The 17,776-nt window shown below is 52.7% G+C and overlaps 1 protein-coding gene across 1 annotated transcript; it reads right to left on the bottom strand.

Moving 5' to 3' along the window:
* Positions 1-500: 500 nt before the first annotated feature.
* On the bottom strand, positions 501-16,045 carry ACCS (1-aminocyclopropane-1-carboxylate synthase homolog (inactive)). Its single transcript, XM_036258717.1, has 15 exons — positions 15,982-16,045; positions 14,266-14,556; positions 12,998-13,057; positions 10,691-10,761; positions 9,597-9,666; positions 9,084-9,150; positions 7,321-7,418; positions 6,759-6,836; positions 5,556-5,656; positions 4,910-4,999; positions 3,390-3,435; positions 3,146-3,287; positions 1,319-1,461; positions 1,074-1,227; positions 501-929 (listed from the first exon to the last, which is right to left on the bottom strand). Exons 2-15 carry the CDS (start codon positions 14,554-14,556, stop codon positions 832-834), a joined length of 1,509 nt encoding a protein of 502 aa, XP_036114610.1. The 5' UTR covers positions 15,982-16,045; the 3' UTR covers positions 501-831.
* Positions 16,046-17,776: the final 1,731 nt, after the last annotated feature.

Here is a 17,776-nt window from a genome sequence, read left to right as displayed (position 1 = left end):
GGGAGTGTCAGCACCAAGAAGGGTCCTCAGCATGTGGCTTTACAGTCAGATCACAAAGCTCATTTGGGTTCTGAACTGGGGATGGGGCGGGTGGCCCTTTGCATTCTTAGGGTGGAAAGCCCAGCCTTGGTCAGCTTGTCGCAGCAGCAGCCTCAGTTCAGGGTCCAGCCCCATACCTCCTCCCACAGTCATGAGTAGGCCATTCTGGTTTGGGATCTTCAGTGAAGGTGGCTCCTTCCCACAAAGGAGGAGGAGGAAGAGCATCCCAGAGTCAGAGAAGCCCCTCCTGACTCCCACCATGGGGTCCTGTTCACCTGGTCCCCAGCAGAGGCTGTCCCAGGTCCCAGGTCTCACGTCTTCACATCCTAAGTGCGTGGAGGACAATTTGAACATGTAGAATTCAGTCCTTTCTCCTTGTAGTTTGGAAATTACCACTCTTTTTTATTTGGGGGCCATACCCTCTCTTACATGTGACGTTCCTTTGACTTGTTTCCCTGGCAACAAAGGAGGAGGAATGGGGGCGCTGCTGAAAAGAAAGTCCAGGCTGTTTGTTCTCCTGTCGCGTCCACAGGGGGCCGAGGGCAGTCACGACTCCTCCAGTCTGTACATTACTCACAACAGAGGTTTCCAGTTTCTCCCGGTTTTGTTTAATAGAGGGAAGAGGATGGGCCAGGTCAGACACAACTTAAGGCGTCCCCCAGTGCCTCAGAGAGAGGCAGGAGCAGTTCTGCAGGGGCATGGTTATCTTCCTGGCCGACGCTCAGCCACCATCAGCCTTCACATCCCCCAAGGCCCCCGGTTGGCAGTAGCGGCCACAAGGCGACAACCAGCTCACCTGTGCTGGCCCCTGGGCTCCTGGGTCTGACAGGAAGGGGGATCTTCTGCCACCTGGGATGTGCCCTCGAGCACCTGCCGGACCCTCTGCATCCCTGGGAGAGGACAGTGAGAGCCCCGTCAGCACTCATGGCTGGGGGGGGGGGGGGGGTGGCTGAGGTAGCTGAAGCCACAAGTGGGGCCAGAAGGAAGGCAGAGGAAGGATGCACTGGGGGGTGCTGGGAGGGGAGACCACTCACCCAGGTGAAGCCGGTGGGCCTTGTCTGAGAAGACCAAGCGGAACCACCCGGGCTCTTTACACTCGAAGGCCTTGCCGAAGGACAGCAGCACCTTATTGTCCAAAAAGCGACGCCAGAGCAGCAATTCCCCCTCAAAGGTGGCCTCAGGCAGGTACTGGGAGGGTGGAAGGGGCTCAGGATGCGGAGGAGGCGTCCCTGCTCCTCAGCTGCTGGAGGGGGCTTACATTCCCTCCCCACTGAAGTACCTTCCTCAAGTCGGCCCAGATGAAGAAGCCAGCCCCCCGGCTCAGAAAGGGGATCCCCAGGGCCCTGAGCTCTCTGGAGACATAGCTGTGAGCAGCCTTGAGCCGGGCATGGTTCTCCGGCAGGTACACCTGGTCGATCCAGTCTGTTTGGGCAAAAGAGAAGACAAAATATAAATCTCCTATCAACTCTCCGCTCTGTCCCATGAAGCTAAAATGCTGAAAGCAAAAGGCCACCAGCTGCCAAGACTGGGTGAGCCCCTCTAACTGGTTGATTAGGGGGGATGGGAATATTCAGCATTCACAGTCAAGCACCTTAAATCCAGATACTTGGCCCTGCCTGCACCAGGTGCCCAAGACACGGGGTCCCTCAGGATGCAGACCCCAATCAAAGGTGACCCGCTCACAGAGTGACGCCTCCCAATGCCACAGCTGAGCTCAGCTCCAGCACAGCCCCTATCAGGGGTGGGCCTTGGGCAAGTTCACCTCCCTGATCTTTGCTTATTTGTAACTTTTTTTTTTTGGTGTCCCATTCCATGAATTTTAACACACATACAGATTTGAGTGACCGCCACCATGGCAGGACATTGTACAGCTCCCTTGCCCCGAAGAACACCTCCTGCTATCTGTTCATAGTCCCATCATCCCCTTCCCCACAGCCACTGGTCTGTTCCCTGTCACTTTTCCAGGATGCCGTAGAAGTGGAATTACACAGTGATGCCATCTTTAGAGATGGACTTCTTGCCCTCAGCCTCCTGCCTTTGAAATCAGTCCACGCCATCCTGGGTTTTATTGCAGGGTAGCCCCCGGCTGTGTGGACCGACCGCTGCGTGTGTCTCCATTCATCGGTGGCGGGCACTGGTTGTTTCCAGTTTGGGTGACGACGAACAGAGCAGCTATACACATTGGCACAGAGCTTTTTGTGTGACCATAAGGGTAAATATCTAGGAGTGGGATTGCTGGGCCATTTGGTATTTAACTCTGAAAGCAACTGCCCGTGGTTTTCCTACGTGGCTGCGCCATCTTCCATTCCCACAGCACTGCAGGTGCATCCCAGCCATCCGCGTCCTCGCAGCGACACCGGATGCTGTCACTGTTCTTTAAACTGTGGTTATTATAGCAGGTGTGCACTGTCTGGTCCCCATTTTCCTCATCTATACAATAACGGGGGGATGCAGGAATGCCTGCTTCCTAGGGTTCTGGGGAGAGACAAAGGAGACGATGCATTGAGAACACCTAGCAGGACTCAGTAAATGGGGGCACTTACAGGTCCCTTTGCTGCCTAAACTTGCCATCTGAACCTGGGAACAAAACAGATCCACACAGAGAAAAAGAGGAGGGGAGTGAGGGATGGAGAGAAGGAGAGAAGGAGAGGGAGAGAGAGAGCAAGGGAGAGGGGGAAGGGAGAGAGAGGGAGGGGGAAAGGGAGGGAGAGAAAGGGAGAGGAAGAGGCAGAGAGGGAGAGAGAGAGTTCCATCATAACATTTTTCAGGCAGTAGATTCTGCTCTTTTCTGAGTGCTCACAGCTAGTAATGAGTTCACACTGACCAAGTGCCTATTATACACCAGCTACTATTCTAATTGAATGAAAAATAACACTTGTTAACCCTACAAGGCAGGTACCATTATGACCCTGTTTTACAGATGAAGAAACTGAGGCCTGACGAGGTGAAGGAATGTGCCACACAGAGTCAAGGTGTGAACCCAGCCTGGGCCCACAGCCGGTACTCTCAAACTCCACCCTATACTTATCCCAGGCCCAGAGCATCATGATCCCTGGCCAGTCCCAGACTGGCTACAACCCTCCTCCACTCGCAGGTGGCCAGTCACCTCGGTCCTGGAGCAGCTGTGCCATCTGGTACTGGACCAAGCCACTGAGGCCATGGTAGCGGCAGAGAGAGGCCACCGCAGTGGCCACGTCCCGGTTTTCTGTGTACAGCGTGCCAAAGCGGAGCCCGGACATCCCAAAGTCCTGAAGGAGAAAGACATCTGAGGCGGTGGCCACAAAGCCAGTTCTACCCACCTCTCTGCCTTCCCACCTCCCTGACACCCCCAAGGCCAGCCAGGCACCCACCTTGCTGGTGGCCCACATCACGTGGGTCCTCTGGGGGTCCGGCAGCCTGCAGAGGGCACAGTGTGGGGATGGAGACAACACAGATCTGCAGGTGCTCACATGTGTGGTTGAAGACGGCTGCATGGATAAATCTGGCTCTGGTCAAGCCCTGGTTTCATGCCTTGAATCACCAACTCCCAGCATCCTTTAGAGCAGGGGTCAGCAAACTACAGCCTGCAGGCCAAATCCGGCCTGCTGTCTGTTTTCGTAAATAGTTTTTGGGGTTTTTTTTTTTATCCTCACCCAAGGACATTTTTGCATTTATCTTCAGATGGGGGTGGGCAACATTGATGTGAGAGAGACACATCGAGTGGTTGCCACCGACACGACCCCAACCAGGGCCGAGGACAAACTGCAACCAAGGTACGTGCCCTTAGTGGGAACCGAACCTGGGACTCTCTGGTCCACAGGCCGATGCTCTAACCACTGAGCACTTGGCCAGGGCCCATAACTAGTTTTATCAGAACACAGCCATGCTCTTCCATGTGCGCACATCTACGCTGCTTTGGTGCCATAATGGCGGAGCTGAATGAGAGACCACAGGGCCTGTAAAGCCTAAAATAGTTTCCATTTGATCTAAAAAATGTTTGCCCACCCCTGATCTGGCACACAGCTCAGTGTCACTTCCTCAAACAGACCTTCTCTGACCACCTTCCAGCAGACCAGGCCAAGTGGGTGCCCCAAGGCGGTCCCCTCACGGCGCCCAGCCTTCTCCCTTTTAGTATTGAATCAAATAACTAGCTGTTATTTAGCTGCTAAAATGTTATTCCTGGCCCGAAATAAAAGTTCTACATAGAAAGGGCCTATGTCTTTCTTGTTCGCCGTCGCATGCCGGCGCCTCGCGTGGCGTCTGGCACAGGGTAGATCACAAGTCCCTGCTTCTGTGTCTCACTGCGCTAACCGGGAAACGAAGGGGAGCAACAGCCGACAGCACGTGCCCCACGCATTCGGCAGAGCTTTGGGAGAAGTAGCCAGAGATCAGGAGCTGTTGGATTCTCTGAGCGTGAGATTTACAGACTTTATAGATGATCTGGTCCAAGTGTTTGCAAAGGCATTTTGGCCACACGTCCTTGACTCAGAATAAATCTGATGGAAAAGCCCAAATAGCCAGAAGTGCATGATACATGCAAGGGGCTCCGGGATATCTGAAGGAGGGGAGGGGGAGGGGGAAGGGGAGGGAGAGGGAGAAATTGGAGGTACTTGGCGGATGAAGGAAACAGCAAAGCCCAGTGTCCCACCCCCCAGCCTTCCTTCAAGGACTCCTAAGGCCCCTCCTTGGAGCTCTCAGAAACCCCACAGAACAATCTGAAACCACTAATCTGGCCCAGTCCTCCCAGTTCTCTCTGGGGGCTCTGAGGACAAGGGGATCAGCTAGATGAAGAGGATCACCCTGGGGCAGGCCATGCCCTGTGGCTGAGCCACAGCGGGGCGGGGCCGGAGGGCAGGGAGGTGCAGAGTCAGCTCTGACACAGCAGCCTCACCTTTCCAGGCTCAGGACACTGCGGTAACCCACCGACTCCTCAAACACGGACAGCATGTAGACCTCATCCACCACCACGTGCAGCTCGTGCCTGGGGCGATGGCAGAGAACAGAGAGCTTGGTTACAGGTCAAATGCATCCCCCAGGGGAGGGGCGGTGACTCAGCAACCCCGAAGGACTGTATCTACCCCAGGGTTACCCAACTTGTTTCATCCACACACACAAGGCCCATGACAGTGGGGCTTTCGAAGCCCTGTGGGGGAGAGGCGGAGCCCTCAGGCACCCCCACAGAGGTTAAGTACAAGGCAGTTAAATACAAACAGACCCAGATTCAGGCTGGCTCCGCCCCTCACTCTTAGGCTCAGTAAACTGAGGGTAATAACAGTGTCTGTACCTAACAGTGTTGTTGGGAGGACGATGAGATAGAGCACATGAAGCAACTGCCCCTAAAGTGTGCAATAAATGAGAGCTGTTGTCACAGAGGCAGAGAAAGAACTAGCATCCCGCTGACAGCTGCCTCCCTCCCCCTGCCAGGAGGGGCCAAAGCGGGTGGAAGCCATGGTGGAGAAAGGAGGGTAGAAGGACCTGTCCCGAAGCCGGAACCCTTATCTGCCAGACGCTTTGGAGGGGCAGTATGGGTGCCTCACCTCTTGGCAAATTCCAGGTATTCCCACAGCTCTCCTGGAGAGTAGATGTCACCCAGAGGGTTCTGGGGGTTGATGAGGATGAGGCCTTTGACCTTCACACCCTGAAACCATCAGTGGAGCAGGACACCCTCAGCTCCTCCCAAAGGCCAGAGCCACAGGGTCCCACAGGGTCCCACAGGGTGGGGCTGGTTGCTGGGCAGGCTCCCCAGAAAATGTGATGGGACCCCATTCACCACACAACATGAAGCAAACAAGGGCAGAGAATTACATCTGCAGCATCATGTCAGCTATGAAAGAAAACAAATGCAGAGAGCAAAGCCTGGAGGGAACTATGCCCAAATGGCAGCAGGGTTGCCTCGGTTGGCAGACTTACGGGTGGGGTTGCACTTTGAAAATTCCCCTAGTGCCCTGGCTGTTTGGCCCAGCAGTTAGAGCATCGGCCCGTGGGCTAAAGGATCTTGGGTTCAATTCCCTGTCAAGGGCACATACCTGGTTACAGGTTTAATCCCCAGCCCCGGTCAGGGTTGTGTGGGAGGCAACCAATCGATGTGTCTCTCTCATCAATGTTTCTCTCTGTCTCTCTCTCTCTCTCTCTCTCTCTCTCTCTCTCTCCCTCTCCCGCCTTCTCTCTCTTTCTCCCTCCTTCACATCCACTCTATCTAAAAATCAATGGAAAAATATCCTTGAGTGAGGATTAACAAATAATAATAATAAAATTCCCAGTGGACATGTACAGCTTTAATCACCACGATAAAAGAAATTAAGTTGAAGAGTTGTGAAAGTGGACTAGAAGAGAACCACTGGAGGATTCCTGCTCTCTGCCTTCTCCAGGAGGCCTCAGCTCCCCGAGAGAGAGGACCCTCTTTTCTAATTGCAGGGAGACTGCTGAACTTCAGATTTCTAAGCTCCACAGCTGACCTGCTGGATCGGAATCAAGCAAAGTGGGGAGGTAATATTTTCAATCAAGTTCCCTGGTTGGTTATTTGTACACCGAGGTCTCCCAGTCTTCTCTGATGGCAAGACCCTCCACAGGCAGGCTCCTGCTTGACCCCAGAATGGTCCTGTGCCTACCCTCTGTCCTCATCACGGAATGCCAACCCTACCCAGGAGTAGATCAGCCGCAGGAAGAGGAAGAGGAAGAGGGGTCCGTGCCCTGCTCAGACCCGCCCACTCCCGGCCTTGGGTTTGCTTTGATCCCCAGACCTCAGAATTAGCTCCTTGCAGGGCCATCTCCAGCTTTTCCACTGTGAGCTGGAAGGGGTGTGTGTCCAGCCCAGTGACCTGGAAAAAGATTCACCGCCAAATTCAGTGACCCCTCCCCGAAGCCCTGAAATCTGGGGACTTCTCCTGCCTGTTATCTGGAAAAATACAGGGTGGTCACTCCCCTCTCCCTGCCCCCACACCCACCCCACCATATCAGGAACACCCTCATCACTATTAGGTTTCAAGAAGAGGCCCTAAAGGTCAACTGATCGGGATCCAAGGACTTCCATGTTGAAGTCTGCTCACCATCCTCACCCCACCATTTCGGTGTGGTCCCTGGGACCGTTCTTGGCTTCTACACTGACCCAGGACCTCAGAGCTGGGAGAATGGGAAGCCCCAGGGAACCTAGGCACTGGCTATGGGCACAGAAACCTCTACTCCCCTTTCAGCCATAACCCCTGAGCCCTCAGCATGGACCTCCACCCATGTCCACCCTCAAATTCAGATGCAGGAAAGTCTTGGCCTGCAGGAACCCCTACCTGGGGCTCCAGGAACTCTTACCTCACTGTCCAGATAGACACAGACCAGTCGGACGTTGCCATAGAGATAGACATGCTGCGTGATGGCTCCATAGTAAGGGGCAGGGATCAGGAAAGCCTCTGGGGGCAGGAGTAGGCCAGAGCCTGTCACCCTCTGGCTGGAGCTCATGAACCCCCGTCTGCTGGCCCCATGCCTCTCCAAGCCTTCGATAATCTTGGGAACATTTGGGGCATGCTCCCTCTCTCAACTCCCAAGATCCTTTCTTGAGCTTGGATCCACTGAGATCAGTTCCTTTTCTAATAACCTGCAGCTAACATTTATTGAGCACTTGCTATATGCTGGGAACTGTGCTAAACATTTATTTGCACTTTATCTCATTAGATCCTCATAATCACTCTGTGAAGTAAGTACGATTGTCATCCTAACTTTACCAATGAGAAAACTAAAGCTCAGAGGATCCCACTGAGGCACTCAGCATGTGGGGTACTCTAAAGAGACCAGGACCCGTGAGTGGAAGGTGCGGGGTGATGATCTGGGCTCAACCAGCAGAAAAACTTGACAACATGTAGAATTGCCCAGAGATATAATAAGCTGCTTCAGGGGGAGTGAATTCTCTACCCTTGGGGTCATTCAAACAAAGGCTGAAACCATTTGCGGGGGGGAGAGAATGTCAGACAGAGACCAGCTGTGGGTGGGGACCGATGAGAGGGACCTGAGAGGGACCGTAGGCTCTACTCTAAGCAGAGCTGAAGGCATTCCTGCACTTCTGAAGAGGGTGCATAGGTCAAGCGCGCTCCCTCCCCAGCCCTCCATTAGCACTGCCCACCCCACTCACAGCTCTGTGTTCCTATGTGCTCCCTTCCCCACCACAGGGACTAGACTAGAGGCAAGTGACCCAAGGGAGCCAATCCACTGGTGGGCCAGAAACCCATCATGTTCTCACTCTCTGAAGACTTTGCTCTGAGAAGCACAGACACTCGTGAGAACGTGCACTTGAATGGAAAGGTCACGTGCAGTGGCAGCTGGCTGGCACCACTGGGCCATGCAAGACCCAAGGCAGGTCCAGAGAAAGGCCTGCATTGAAAGGGGGCGGGGAGGGAGACTGCATATCCCAGTGAGAGGTACTGTTGCGCTGATCCCATTCTCGATTGTTCTAGAATGGGCAGGAAAGTGCCTTTTATATCCTGGTAATGAATCTTCCTTTTATAGTTCAAATCGTGGTTACTACCCCTCTGTGTGATTTTAATAAGGTTCCTAACCCCTTGTGCCTTAATCTCCTCACCTGTTAAATGGGGATAATCAGAGAACCTGCCTCATAGGGGTTGTAGTGAAGATTCTATGACAGACCATGTGTAAAGCCTTCAGCCAGTGCCTGGGACATAGTATGTGGTCAACACTGTAACTAATATTATCATTAATTACACCAGCATGGGTGGGCCTCTGTTCCTGGCAACCAATAACCCCTGACCACGACCATGGTCAGTGTGTTCTCAGTATGACTCTGGCTCTTGTAGCAGGCACTCCGGCACGTGAGGGTGCAAGGGCCATCTGTGCACGTGCAGAAAAGCCAAGGCCAGCACAGAGAGACAGCCCAGACCCCCATCACACTGGCTTCCTCTGGAAATGCTGGCACCTGGGTGTCTTGTCAAGCACTTATTTCAGCCCCCGGTAGCCTAGGGGTCTATTATGGCCCGGAGCATTCTGAGGCAGCCCCGAGGACAAGCAGCTGGGACATGGCAGGCAGAGGGCAGCTCCCGGTGCTAAGCGGGCCACAGTCCACTTACCCCCGACCTCACACAGCACCGTGGCCAGAGCAGAGAAGAGAGAGGCACAGCCGTTCAGGACAACCACCTGAGGGTGACACATCCATGTGACAAACGTGAACCTGTTTAAGGCGGGATCAGGCTCTGTCCCTGGATGGTGCAGAGGGACAGCCAGGTGGTACCCTTCAGAGCTCTGTCACAGCAAGGCCACAGAAGGTACCCAAAGGCCCCTCCTGACTAACAGCCAAGTTCATTCATGTGGCTTATTTGTGGGACCCTGCTCTAGGTGAACTGAGCAAGGAAGAAGGAGCTGCTCAGAGGTGTGGAGGTAAAGAAGGGCCACAGGACAAAGTGGGGGCAGAAACCATACCCAAACTCGAAGGGAGGGGAAAGGGAACAGGTGTTCCTAACTCCACTTGGAAACCAATCAAAACACAGAGAAAGGCAGATCCCCACCCCCTAACCCCTGGCCAGCCTAAAGCTGGGGGAAAGAGGCAGAAAACCAGGAAAGAGCAGAGGAGGGGGGCTACTCACATTCTCTGGTTTAAGGGGTGCAGGGCTCCTGCAGTAGACAGACAGGAACCTGGCCACTTCCTCCCGGAGGCTGCAGATAAGACAGACAGAGGGGCAGTGCTTGTCAGAGGGTCTTCAACCCACCAACCCACCCAAAGCGCCTCTGGTGAATCTTCAGGCAGCGCTCATTAAGGCCTTTGTTTCCCAGAAGGGAAATGTGATCAGTAGGTGTCTCCACCCCCTCTCCACTCCCAACACTACCTGGAGGCATGAAACTTTCACTCTCTGTAGTTCTAAGACTGCCAACCCCACTGAATCAGCAGATTTCAGGATAACATAAGCAACACTTGCTTTATCACGCAACTATCATCATTATTATTCCCATTTTACAGAAAAAGAAACTGAGACTTGAAGAAATTAGCTCACTTGTGGGAAAGTGGCAGAGTTCACACTTGAGCCCAAGGGTCTGACTTGAGGGCCCACCATCCCAATTACTGTAAGAACATGTGCTTTGGAATCACTCTTAGAATCAAGTCCTGCTCAGTCACAACGCCCAGGACAGCAACTGGTCCCGTAAGTGCTCAATAAGTATAAACTCCTACAAGTATTATTTACCACCTTCCATCCTGTGAGTCGGGGAAGCTCCAGCCAGCTCCCCTTAAACTGATCTGGCTCCTCTAAAGCAGCTGGGAAAGTGAGGTCAAGGACTCCTTGTAGGAAGGCCCTCCCCAGGCCTCAGAGCCAGAGAAACCAAGCTGGGAGCTCCTGCGCTGGGGTGGGACTGGCAGGAGGCACCAGGCCCCCACAGAGGCTCCAGGAGCCCCCTCCCCACCCTGACCGCCCGCCAGGTCTCCAGGACTAGGTAGGCCCTCAGCCTAAGGCAGACTTTCTCAACCTGCCACTATGGCCATTTGGGGCCAGATAAGTCTTTGCTGTGGGGGCTATCCTGGGCATCATAGGAGGTTTAGCAACATCCCTTGCCTCTACCCAACAAATGCCAGTAGCACCCACTTCCCAGTTATAACAACCAAAAAATTTGCAGACATTGCTATATGTCCCCTGGGGAGCAAAACCACCCTGGGGTTGAGAACCGCTGGCCTATGGCAAGTACTTACAACAGATGTCCCCTCCAGTCAGGGTACTGCAACAGAGACGGCTTCACCTGCAGCATGTCACTCTGACTCAGCTGGGGACAAAGAGGAAAGAGCAGGGCTAAAGGTCACACGTGCTCACAGGAAGGGCTGGTTGGTGTTACCATGTGCGTCCCCACCGCACCAGGGCCCCTAAAGCCACAGGCTTGGTCTCCACATCGAAGAACCTGTGAGACGGGCAGCCTGGGAACAGCATTCTCACGCCCATTTTGCTGATGAGGAAACCGAGGCTAAAACAGTGAGGTGGCTCAGCCAAGGTCACAGAGCTAGCAAGTGGCAGAGCTGAGAAAAAAGCTAGAATTCTTGACTTCCAGTCAAGTGCTCTTCATTCAACACTGACACCTACAAAAACCGGAGGGGTGGATTTGCAGAGCAGTGATGGGAGGTGTGCTGCCCAGCTCTTCTCTGGGGTGAAAGAAGACGCCCTAGAATTGGGTGCCATCACTGTGGTCTTCTGGAGGGACTCAGGCCACTGTCCTCCTGCAGGCTCAGATCAACCTTGGGAAAATGTGGCCATTTCTAGACCATCCCCACCCTGACCAGGTGCTGGGTTAGTGACTCCCAGGGCATCGCACACACGATGTCAAGGAAAGGCAGGGTCCTTGGGCAGGGGGACCACAGGACGAAAGGTATAGTCAGCCACTTGTACATAAGTTGAGCCTTTCCCTTTCTCCTTCATCCCCGGAGCTGCACTGACCAATGCGGAAGGCACTAGCCACATGGGCTATTGAGCACTCGGGATGTGGCTAGTCTGAATCCAGACACACAGGATACTGGAGACTGGATCTGAAAAAAGTACGTAAAATATCTCACCGATAATTTTTTTATATTGATTACATGTCGAAATGGTCACAGTTTAAATATATTAGGATAAATAAAGTATATTAGTAAAATGAATTTTACCAGTTTCTTTTTACTTACTTAATAGAAAATTTAAAATGATATACATGGCTCACATTTTATTTCTACTGGATGGCGCTGAGCAACCTTGGAGTTGGGGCAGCTGGCTTTAGTAGAACATGCCTTTCAAGCCCACTCCTGACACTACACGCCTCTCCCCTTGGGACTTGCATTTCTCACCTGTGGGCACAAGTCCCTTTGAGTTAAACATCACTCTCTCTACTCTGACTCCCAAGCCTTGGGAGATATATTTAACAGGCATTTCCAGCAGTTTGCTAGAGATGGCTGGCATCAGCTCAAGAAATATGATTATTAAATTTTCAGAAATTTTGCAAGCTGCGTTAATAGATAGCCATTTCAAATATTAACTTATACAAATGACATTTAAATTATATAACTGAATTATATTAAAAACAAAGGTAGTAGCCCTGGCCAGTTTGGCTCAGCGGTTAGAGCGTCGGCCTATGGTCCAAAGAGACCCAGGTTCGGTTCCTGTTAAGGGCACATACCTCGATTGCAGTTTGTCCCCGGCCCTGGTTGGGTCATGCGGGAGGCAGCCACTTGATGTGTCCTTTTCACGTCGATGTTCCTCTCTCTCTCTCTCTCTCTCTCTCTCTCTCTCTCTCTCTCTCCCTCCCACTCTATCTGAACAAAAAATGGAAAAATGTCCTCGAGTGAGGATTAAAAAAAAAACAAAGGTAGTAAATACTTAAACAACATTGCTCTTGGTTATGTCACTGCATTTTACTGTGCTCTTGAGGCTATCTCTGTCTTGAGGTTATCTCTGTCTATGTGACTAGACGGAAAACACTATACTGGGTGGGGCAAAAGTAGGCTTACAATTGTTCATATGGAAAATAGTACAAGAATAAACTCTTGTTTTTTGTATTCACAACTGTACACCTGTTTTTGCTCCACCCTGTAAATGTGTGCCACTGCACTTCTTTCCCCAATTCTGTGTGCACTAATGTCACATCAGTAGCTTGAAACTGGCCGTAGTGGGAGTATTTACACTATGGGAATTGGCCAAAGCTACAAATCAGCACCACCACCCCCAGAGCCCGTTGTTCATTACTGATCACACACCCACCACTGAGTGTTTCTCCTGAGAGCAGGGACCCAGCTGACAGGAGGGTCTGAGTGAGGGTAAGAGCCTAAAGAGAAAAAGAAGCAGGATCAGAGTAGGGGAAGTAACCACCCAAGACCATACGGAAAGTTGTCCCTGAGCAGATCCGGAACCTAGACTCCTGACTCCCAGGCCACAGCCACTGAGGTAAGCAGCAGGCTCTCGTGGGAGAAGCAGTCTAGGGAGGCCGAGAGAAAACAGGCTCTCAAGTTGGTGATGCCACCCAGAGGTGCACCGGGACTTACCCGCCTGGACAGAAGGTCAAAGCACAGCTTGTTCTCACTGGTGCCCAAGTTAATGATGCCCTGGAAAGGAGAGGTACAGAGGCAGGGTGAGCATGGCAGAGGGGGGCAAAGGAAAGGTCAAGGAAGCAGCAAAGCAGGAACTCTCTGCAATCCTGCCCTTCCAACCACCCCTGCTTGACCTGGCTCAGGCCGTGCCCTCCACTCAGCACACTGACCCCATCTTCCCACTTCTAAAGTTCTGTTCAAATGCCATCTCCTCCAGAAAGCCTTCCCCAAACCCCGCCTGGTGAGATCTTTTCTTCTTCTGAACCCCAAAGCTCTTTGTCCCCCTTTAGAGCACTGGTCAGTTTCTGCCCCAGGTCACAGGAACTGCTGAACATGCTCGTACCTCGAGGACGAACTGCAACCAAGGTACGTGCCCTTGGCTAGAATCAAACCCGGAACTCCTTGGTCCGCAGGCCAATGCTCTAACCACTCAGCCAAACCAGCCAGGGCTCTAAGTCATCTTTTAAAAATTGAAATCAGGTCATGTTGCTCTTCCTAAGAACACTTTCCATCTGCTTTGTCTGTCTCCCCCACTAGACGATAAACTCCATGAGGGCAGAGACTTTCTTTTGTCCACTGCTATAACCCCAGCACGTAGAGCAGTGCCCAGCACCTGGCAGATGTTCAACAAATAAAGATTATTAAAGGTTGTTATCTGTGGTAGCTCTGAAGGTGTTCCTGGTAAGAACTTACAATAGCCAGGACAGATAACATTCATAACGGCAGCAGCTACTAGTCACTGAACGCTCCGTGTGGAAGCACCGTGCTAATAACTTTACATCCTGATCTCACTCCACTGGGACTGTTCAATAGAACAGGCATCATTATCTCATTTTAGAGATGAACTGAAGTTCAAAGAGGTTAAATCATTAGCTCAAGAATACACAACCCATAAGTAAAATAGTTGTAACCCAAACCCTACTTCTGTCCCAGCTCTAAAGATGAGTAGTGGAGAGTCTGTGGGTCAGAATCCAGTTTGGAGCATTCCATGGTTCTTGAACTCCTCCCTCACAAATCAAGTTCCCCTTCATTATAACTGGGCCATTTTCTGATCCAGGTAATAAACCGGGGCCTTTCTTTGCTACATCAGGAGCCCTCTTGGAGGTCAGAGGCTGTAAGTCCAACCTGACAAGAACAAGCTGGATGCTGTCCTGTTGGTCAAGGTAGGGTATCCCACCCTGCAGTCCTTACTGGGTCCCAGTGGGAAGGAGGGCTTCACTCACATTAGGGTTCTTATCCTCATCATACTCATCCATATGGTAGGTCCTGTAGCCCTCCTCAGCCGAGTCCCAGAACCATTTGATGATGCTTCCTCTCGAGGACAGGTGGGAGCTATCGGAGGAGAACGTGGCAGTGGGGTCACCCACTCCACAGAGCTCTGGCAGCTTCTGGTCTGGCTCTCTGGCGCGGTCTCCTTCCAGACCACCCCTGTAGTTAGTGTTCAGGCCCCGTGTGGCGGCTGGGCCCAGACGGGTGGTAGGTGCCCTGGATTCCTTCTCAGAGAGCGTGGACATCTGCAAAAACACAGAAGCACTCAATGCCTGATCGAGGATTTTCCTCCGGACCAAGCATCAAAAATGAATTGGGAGTCAGGGGCCTCCTCCTTTCCCTACCTGCCTCTTCTTTATGTACTAACTGCATCCTGTGTCCCTGACTAGTTGTAGCCATGTGTGCAACCACTTCAAGTAAAGTCTGTTAAGGATGTTTTCCATGCCAGGGTCTGCACTTGCTTACTATTATATAGCTGTATTATACAGCTGCTTTAGTTAGACTTTTGTGGGGTTTTCTGAATATTTCTGAAATATTCTGACTTAAAGCATAAAGAACATGATCTCACTTATTTGTGGAATATAATGAACAAGGCGGGCTGATGAATGAAATAGGCCCAGAGACATAGAAAGGAGTATGGTTCAGACTGACAAACCTCAGAGGAGGGGGGCAGAAGGGGGATGGGTGAGATGAACCAAAGAACTTATATGCATGTATGCATAACCAATGACAGACAACAATGCTAGGGGGGTTGGGAGGGCGGGATGGGGAGGGGGGGTGTAGGGGGGAAAAAGGAGAAACATCTATAACAAAAATAAATTAATAAAAATAGGAGAAAAAAGCAAAGTGCAAAAATAAAAAAAGCATAAAGAGTGGCAATGGAGTGTGCGTGGGGGGGGTGTCTTGTGGCGACTGATGTAAATAGGGGTAAAGGGTGGGATGAGAGTGTTGGTGGTCTGAAGCAGACCTTGGGTGGGGACTGAGGGGTGGTGCTAGGGATCTCCGGGGTCCCCTCTTCCCACCCACTGGTGAGCGGCACCGGGCCTGGATCGGGTTATCTCATCTTGCGAGCGGATGGGAGCTCCTCCACTTTCCAAGGTGGTTTCCTCATTTGCACCGCGGATGTAATCGTACCTACTTCATAAGACAACAGTAAGGCTGTACGTACATGAGTTAATGTAGAGAAAGTGCTTAAATCCTGGCCCGTGGCCAAAGTTCGGTAAAAGATAACTTTTGGCTGATTTTCCCAGTCCTAACGGACAAGTCCACACACCAAATAATGGGGGGACATGCCAAATGATGGGGGACCAGCTGGCAGCACAAGGACCCTGGGGCTCCTGCTCAATCGTGCTCCACAAAGTCTTCTCTGTGGTCCTCCCCCAATCTCTGCGCTCCCCAGTGCTCGGCTGGGTCCCCCCCTCGGAGCCCAGGCCTGCGGAAAGGCCTGGCGGGCCGGCGAGGCCAGGGAGGGGGGCCGGACACTCGCTCAGCGCTGCGCAGGAGCCACGCAGCTCAGCAGTCGTCCGGTCCACAGCCCAAACCCAGCGCCGACCAGGCCTCCGGCCAGTGGTGGGAGGGACAGAAAAGTGCCTGGGCCTCGGCGGGGCGGGGACCGTCTGGAGGGACCGCTCCCGGGCCCAGGAGGGGGCAGTAGAGATGGAAGGACAGACCTTGGCGGAGCCCTGGAGCCGGTCCCCAAGGGAGTGCCACCTGTCTGCGCAGCGATCACAGCGATCACAGCGACCTGGCCGAGCGAGCGGGGCGGAGCAGACGTGGCCAGTGTCGTTTCCTTTGCCCCGACACGCCCTCGGCGCTCTACGCAGGGACCCGCCCCCACGGCACCTAGATTGGGGTTCCGCGGGAGTGTCCGCCACCGGAGCTTCCCGGGCTGGTGGGAGCGCAGTTCGCCCCCTGGCGACCGAGACCAGAAGACACCTCCGTGTGGCCTGCGAGAAAAGGGGTGCACACTCGGTGGACGGCAGGGGCCGGTGTGCCCCCCTACCCTCTCGGATCCTGACACCCGCTCAGGCCAAGGAGAGGGCAGGGAAGAGGAAGGGGCTTAGGGCCCAGATCTTGGCGAGGGAGGGGAAGGTCACCCGTGGCCTCAGCGCAGGGCAGCCTCCTGACTCTGGTCTCCCCTCCGCTGGCTCTTTGGGGCGCCTCCCTCTGCCTCCTGGTGTAGTTCCCCAGTGTTGAGACAACTGGAGCCACGGAGCTTTCTTGGCGACTGTGTGCCTGGCTGTGGCCCACTGAGAAGTCTTTCCGGATTAAGGCGACAGCATCCTTGAAGCATCCTTCCCCTACGAGAGTTTTACACCAGTTTGTCATTTCTCCCCTTTTCGTTCTATGCGACGTTTTTTGAAGTTTACCAGGGACCCTGCATATCTGGGGCTTTAGCAGTGAGTTAGACTACCCAGGGCCCTAGCATGCTCAGAGCCTTGAGTAGAATGGAAAGTATTATCCTAAGTGAAATAAGCCAAGCAGAGAGAGACAAATACCACATGATCTCACTTATATATGGAATATAATGAACATAACAGTCTGAGGAATACGGTAGACCCAGAGACGTGGAAGTAGGGCACAGACTGACATCCCTCAGAAGAGGGGGTGGGGGGGTGAGAAGAGATAAACCACAGAACCTATATGCATGTATGCATGACCAATGGACATGGACAACTAAGCCGGGGACGGGGCAGGGGTGGGGTGGGGAGGGGGGTGCCAATGGGGTAAAAAAGGTGAAATATCTGTAACAAAAAAAAGTCTCCTTTCCCTCCGTGATTTGTTCTGTAAAATGAGCCAGTTCTCTCTATGCAAGTCATAGCATTCTATTTCATTCAGATAAGTAATCTTATTGAATGCCTACTTTGTGCCAAATCTCCGCAAAGTGCTGGAATACAGTTATAAGCAAACCAAACAGGGGACCTGTATGGTTGATTGGGAAGGCAGACACTAAGGTGTTAACTGCGAAGAAACCGGTTGCTGAGTGTCGTGTAAGCGTACAGCAGGCAGGTTTAACCCTACCCCAAAACACACGCACTGGCCCCACAGAGGAAGCCCTGCACACGCATTCAGCCTAAACACGTAGGAAGTGGTGGTTGAGTTCTGAAGGATAAGTCCTAGTTAGCTACCTGGTCAGTGAAGTGTTAGAGCAGAAGGAACTTTTTTTTTTTTTTTAATCCTCACCCAAGGACATTTTTCCATTTTTTGTTCAGATAGAGTGGGAGGGAGGGAGAGGAAGAGAGAGAGAGAAACATCTCAATGTGAAAGGGACACATCGAGTGGCTGCCACCCGCACGACCAACCAGGGCCGGGGACAAACTGCAACCGAGGTACGTGCCCTTAGCGGGAACCGAACCCGGGTCTCTCCGGACCGCAGGCTGATGCTCTAACTGCTGAGCCAAACTGGCCAGGGCCAGAAGGAACATTTTGATAGAGCCTTGAAGATTAGAGTCAGTGTAGAACATT

The sequence above is a fragment of the Molossus molossus genome, unplaced genomic scaffold, assembly GCF_014108415.1.
Source record: "Molossus molossus isolate mMolMol1 unplaced genomic scaffold, mMolMol1.p scaffold_m16_p_13, whole genome shotgun sequence".
In the NCBI taxonomy this organism is placed as follows: Eukaryota; Metazoa; Chordata; class Mammalia; order Chiroptera; family Molossidae; genus Molossus; species Molossus molossus.
The sequence above is the reverse complement of the archived record's forward strand: the minus strand, read 5'-3'. Positions and strand labels throughout refer to the sequence as shown.

Coding starts and splice junctions, on each gene's coding strand:
- ACCS (XM_036258717.1), bottom strand. CDS start 14,556: ATGTCCACGCTCTCTGAGAAGGAATCCAGGGCACCTACCACCCGTCTG. Junction 13,058..14,265: donor ATGAGGATAAGAACCCTAAT/GTGAGTGAAGCC, acceptor TCTCCTTTCCAG/GGCATCATTAACTTGGGCAC. Junction 930..1,073: donor GGCCCACCGGCTTCACCTGG/GTGAGTGGTCTC, acceptor GTCCTCTCCCAG/GGATGCAGAGGGTCCGGCAG.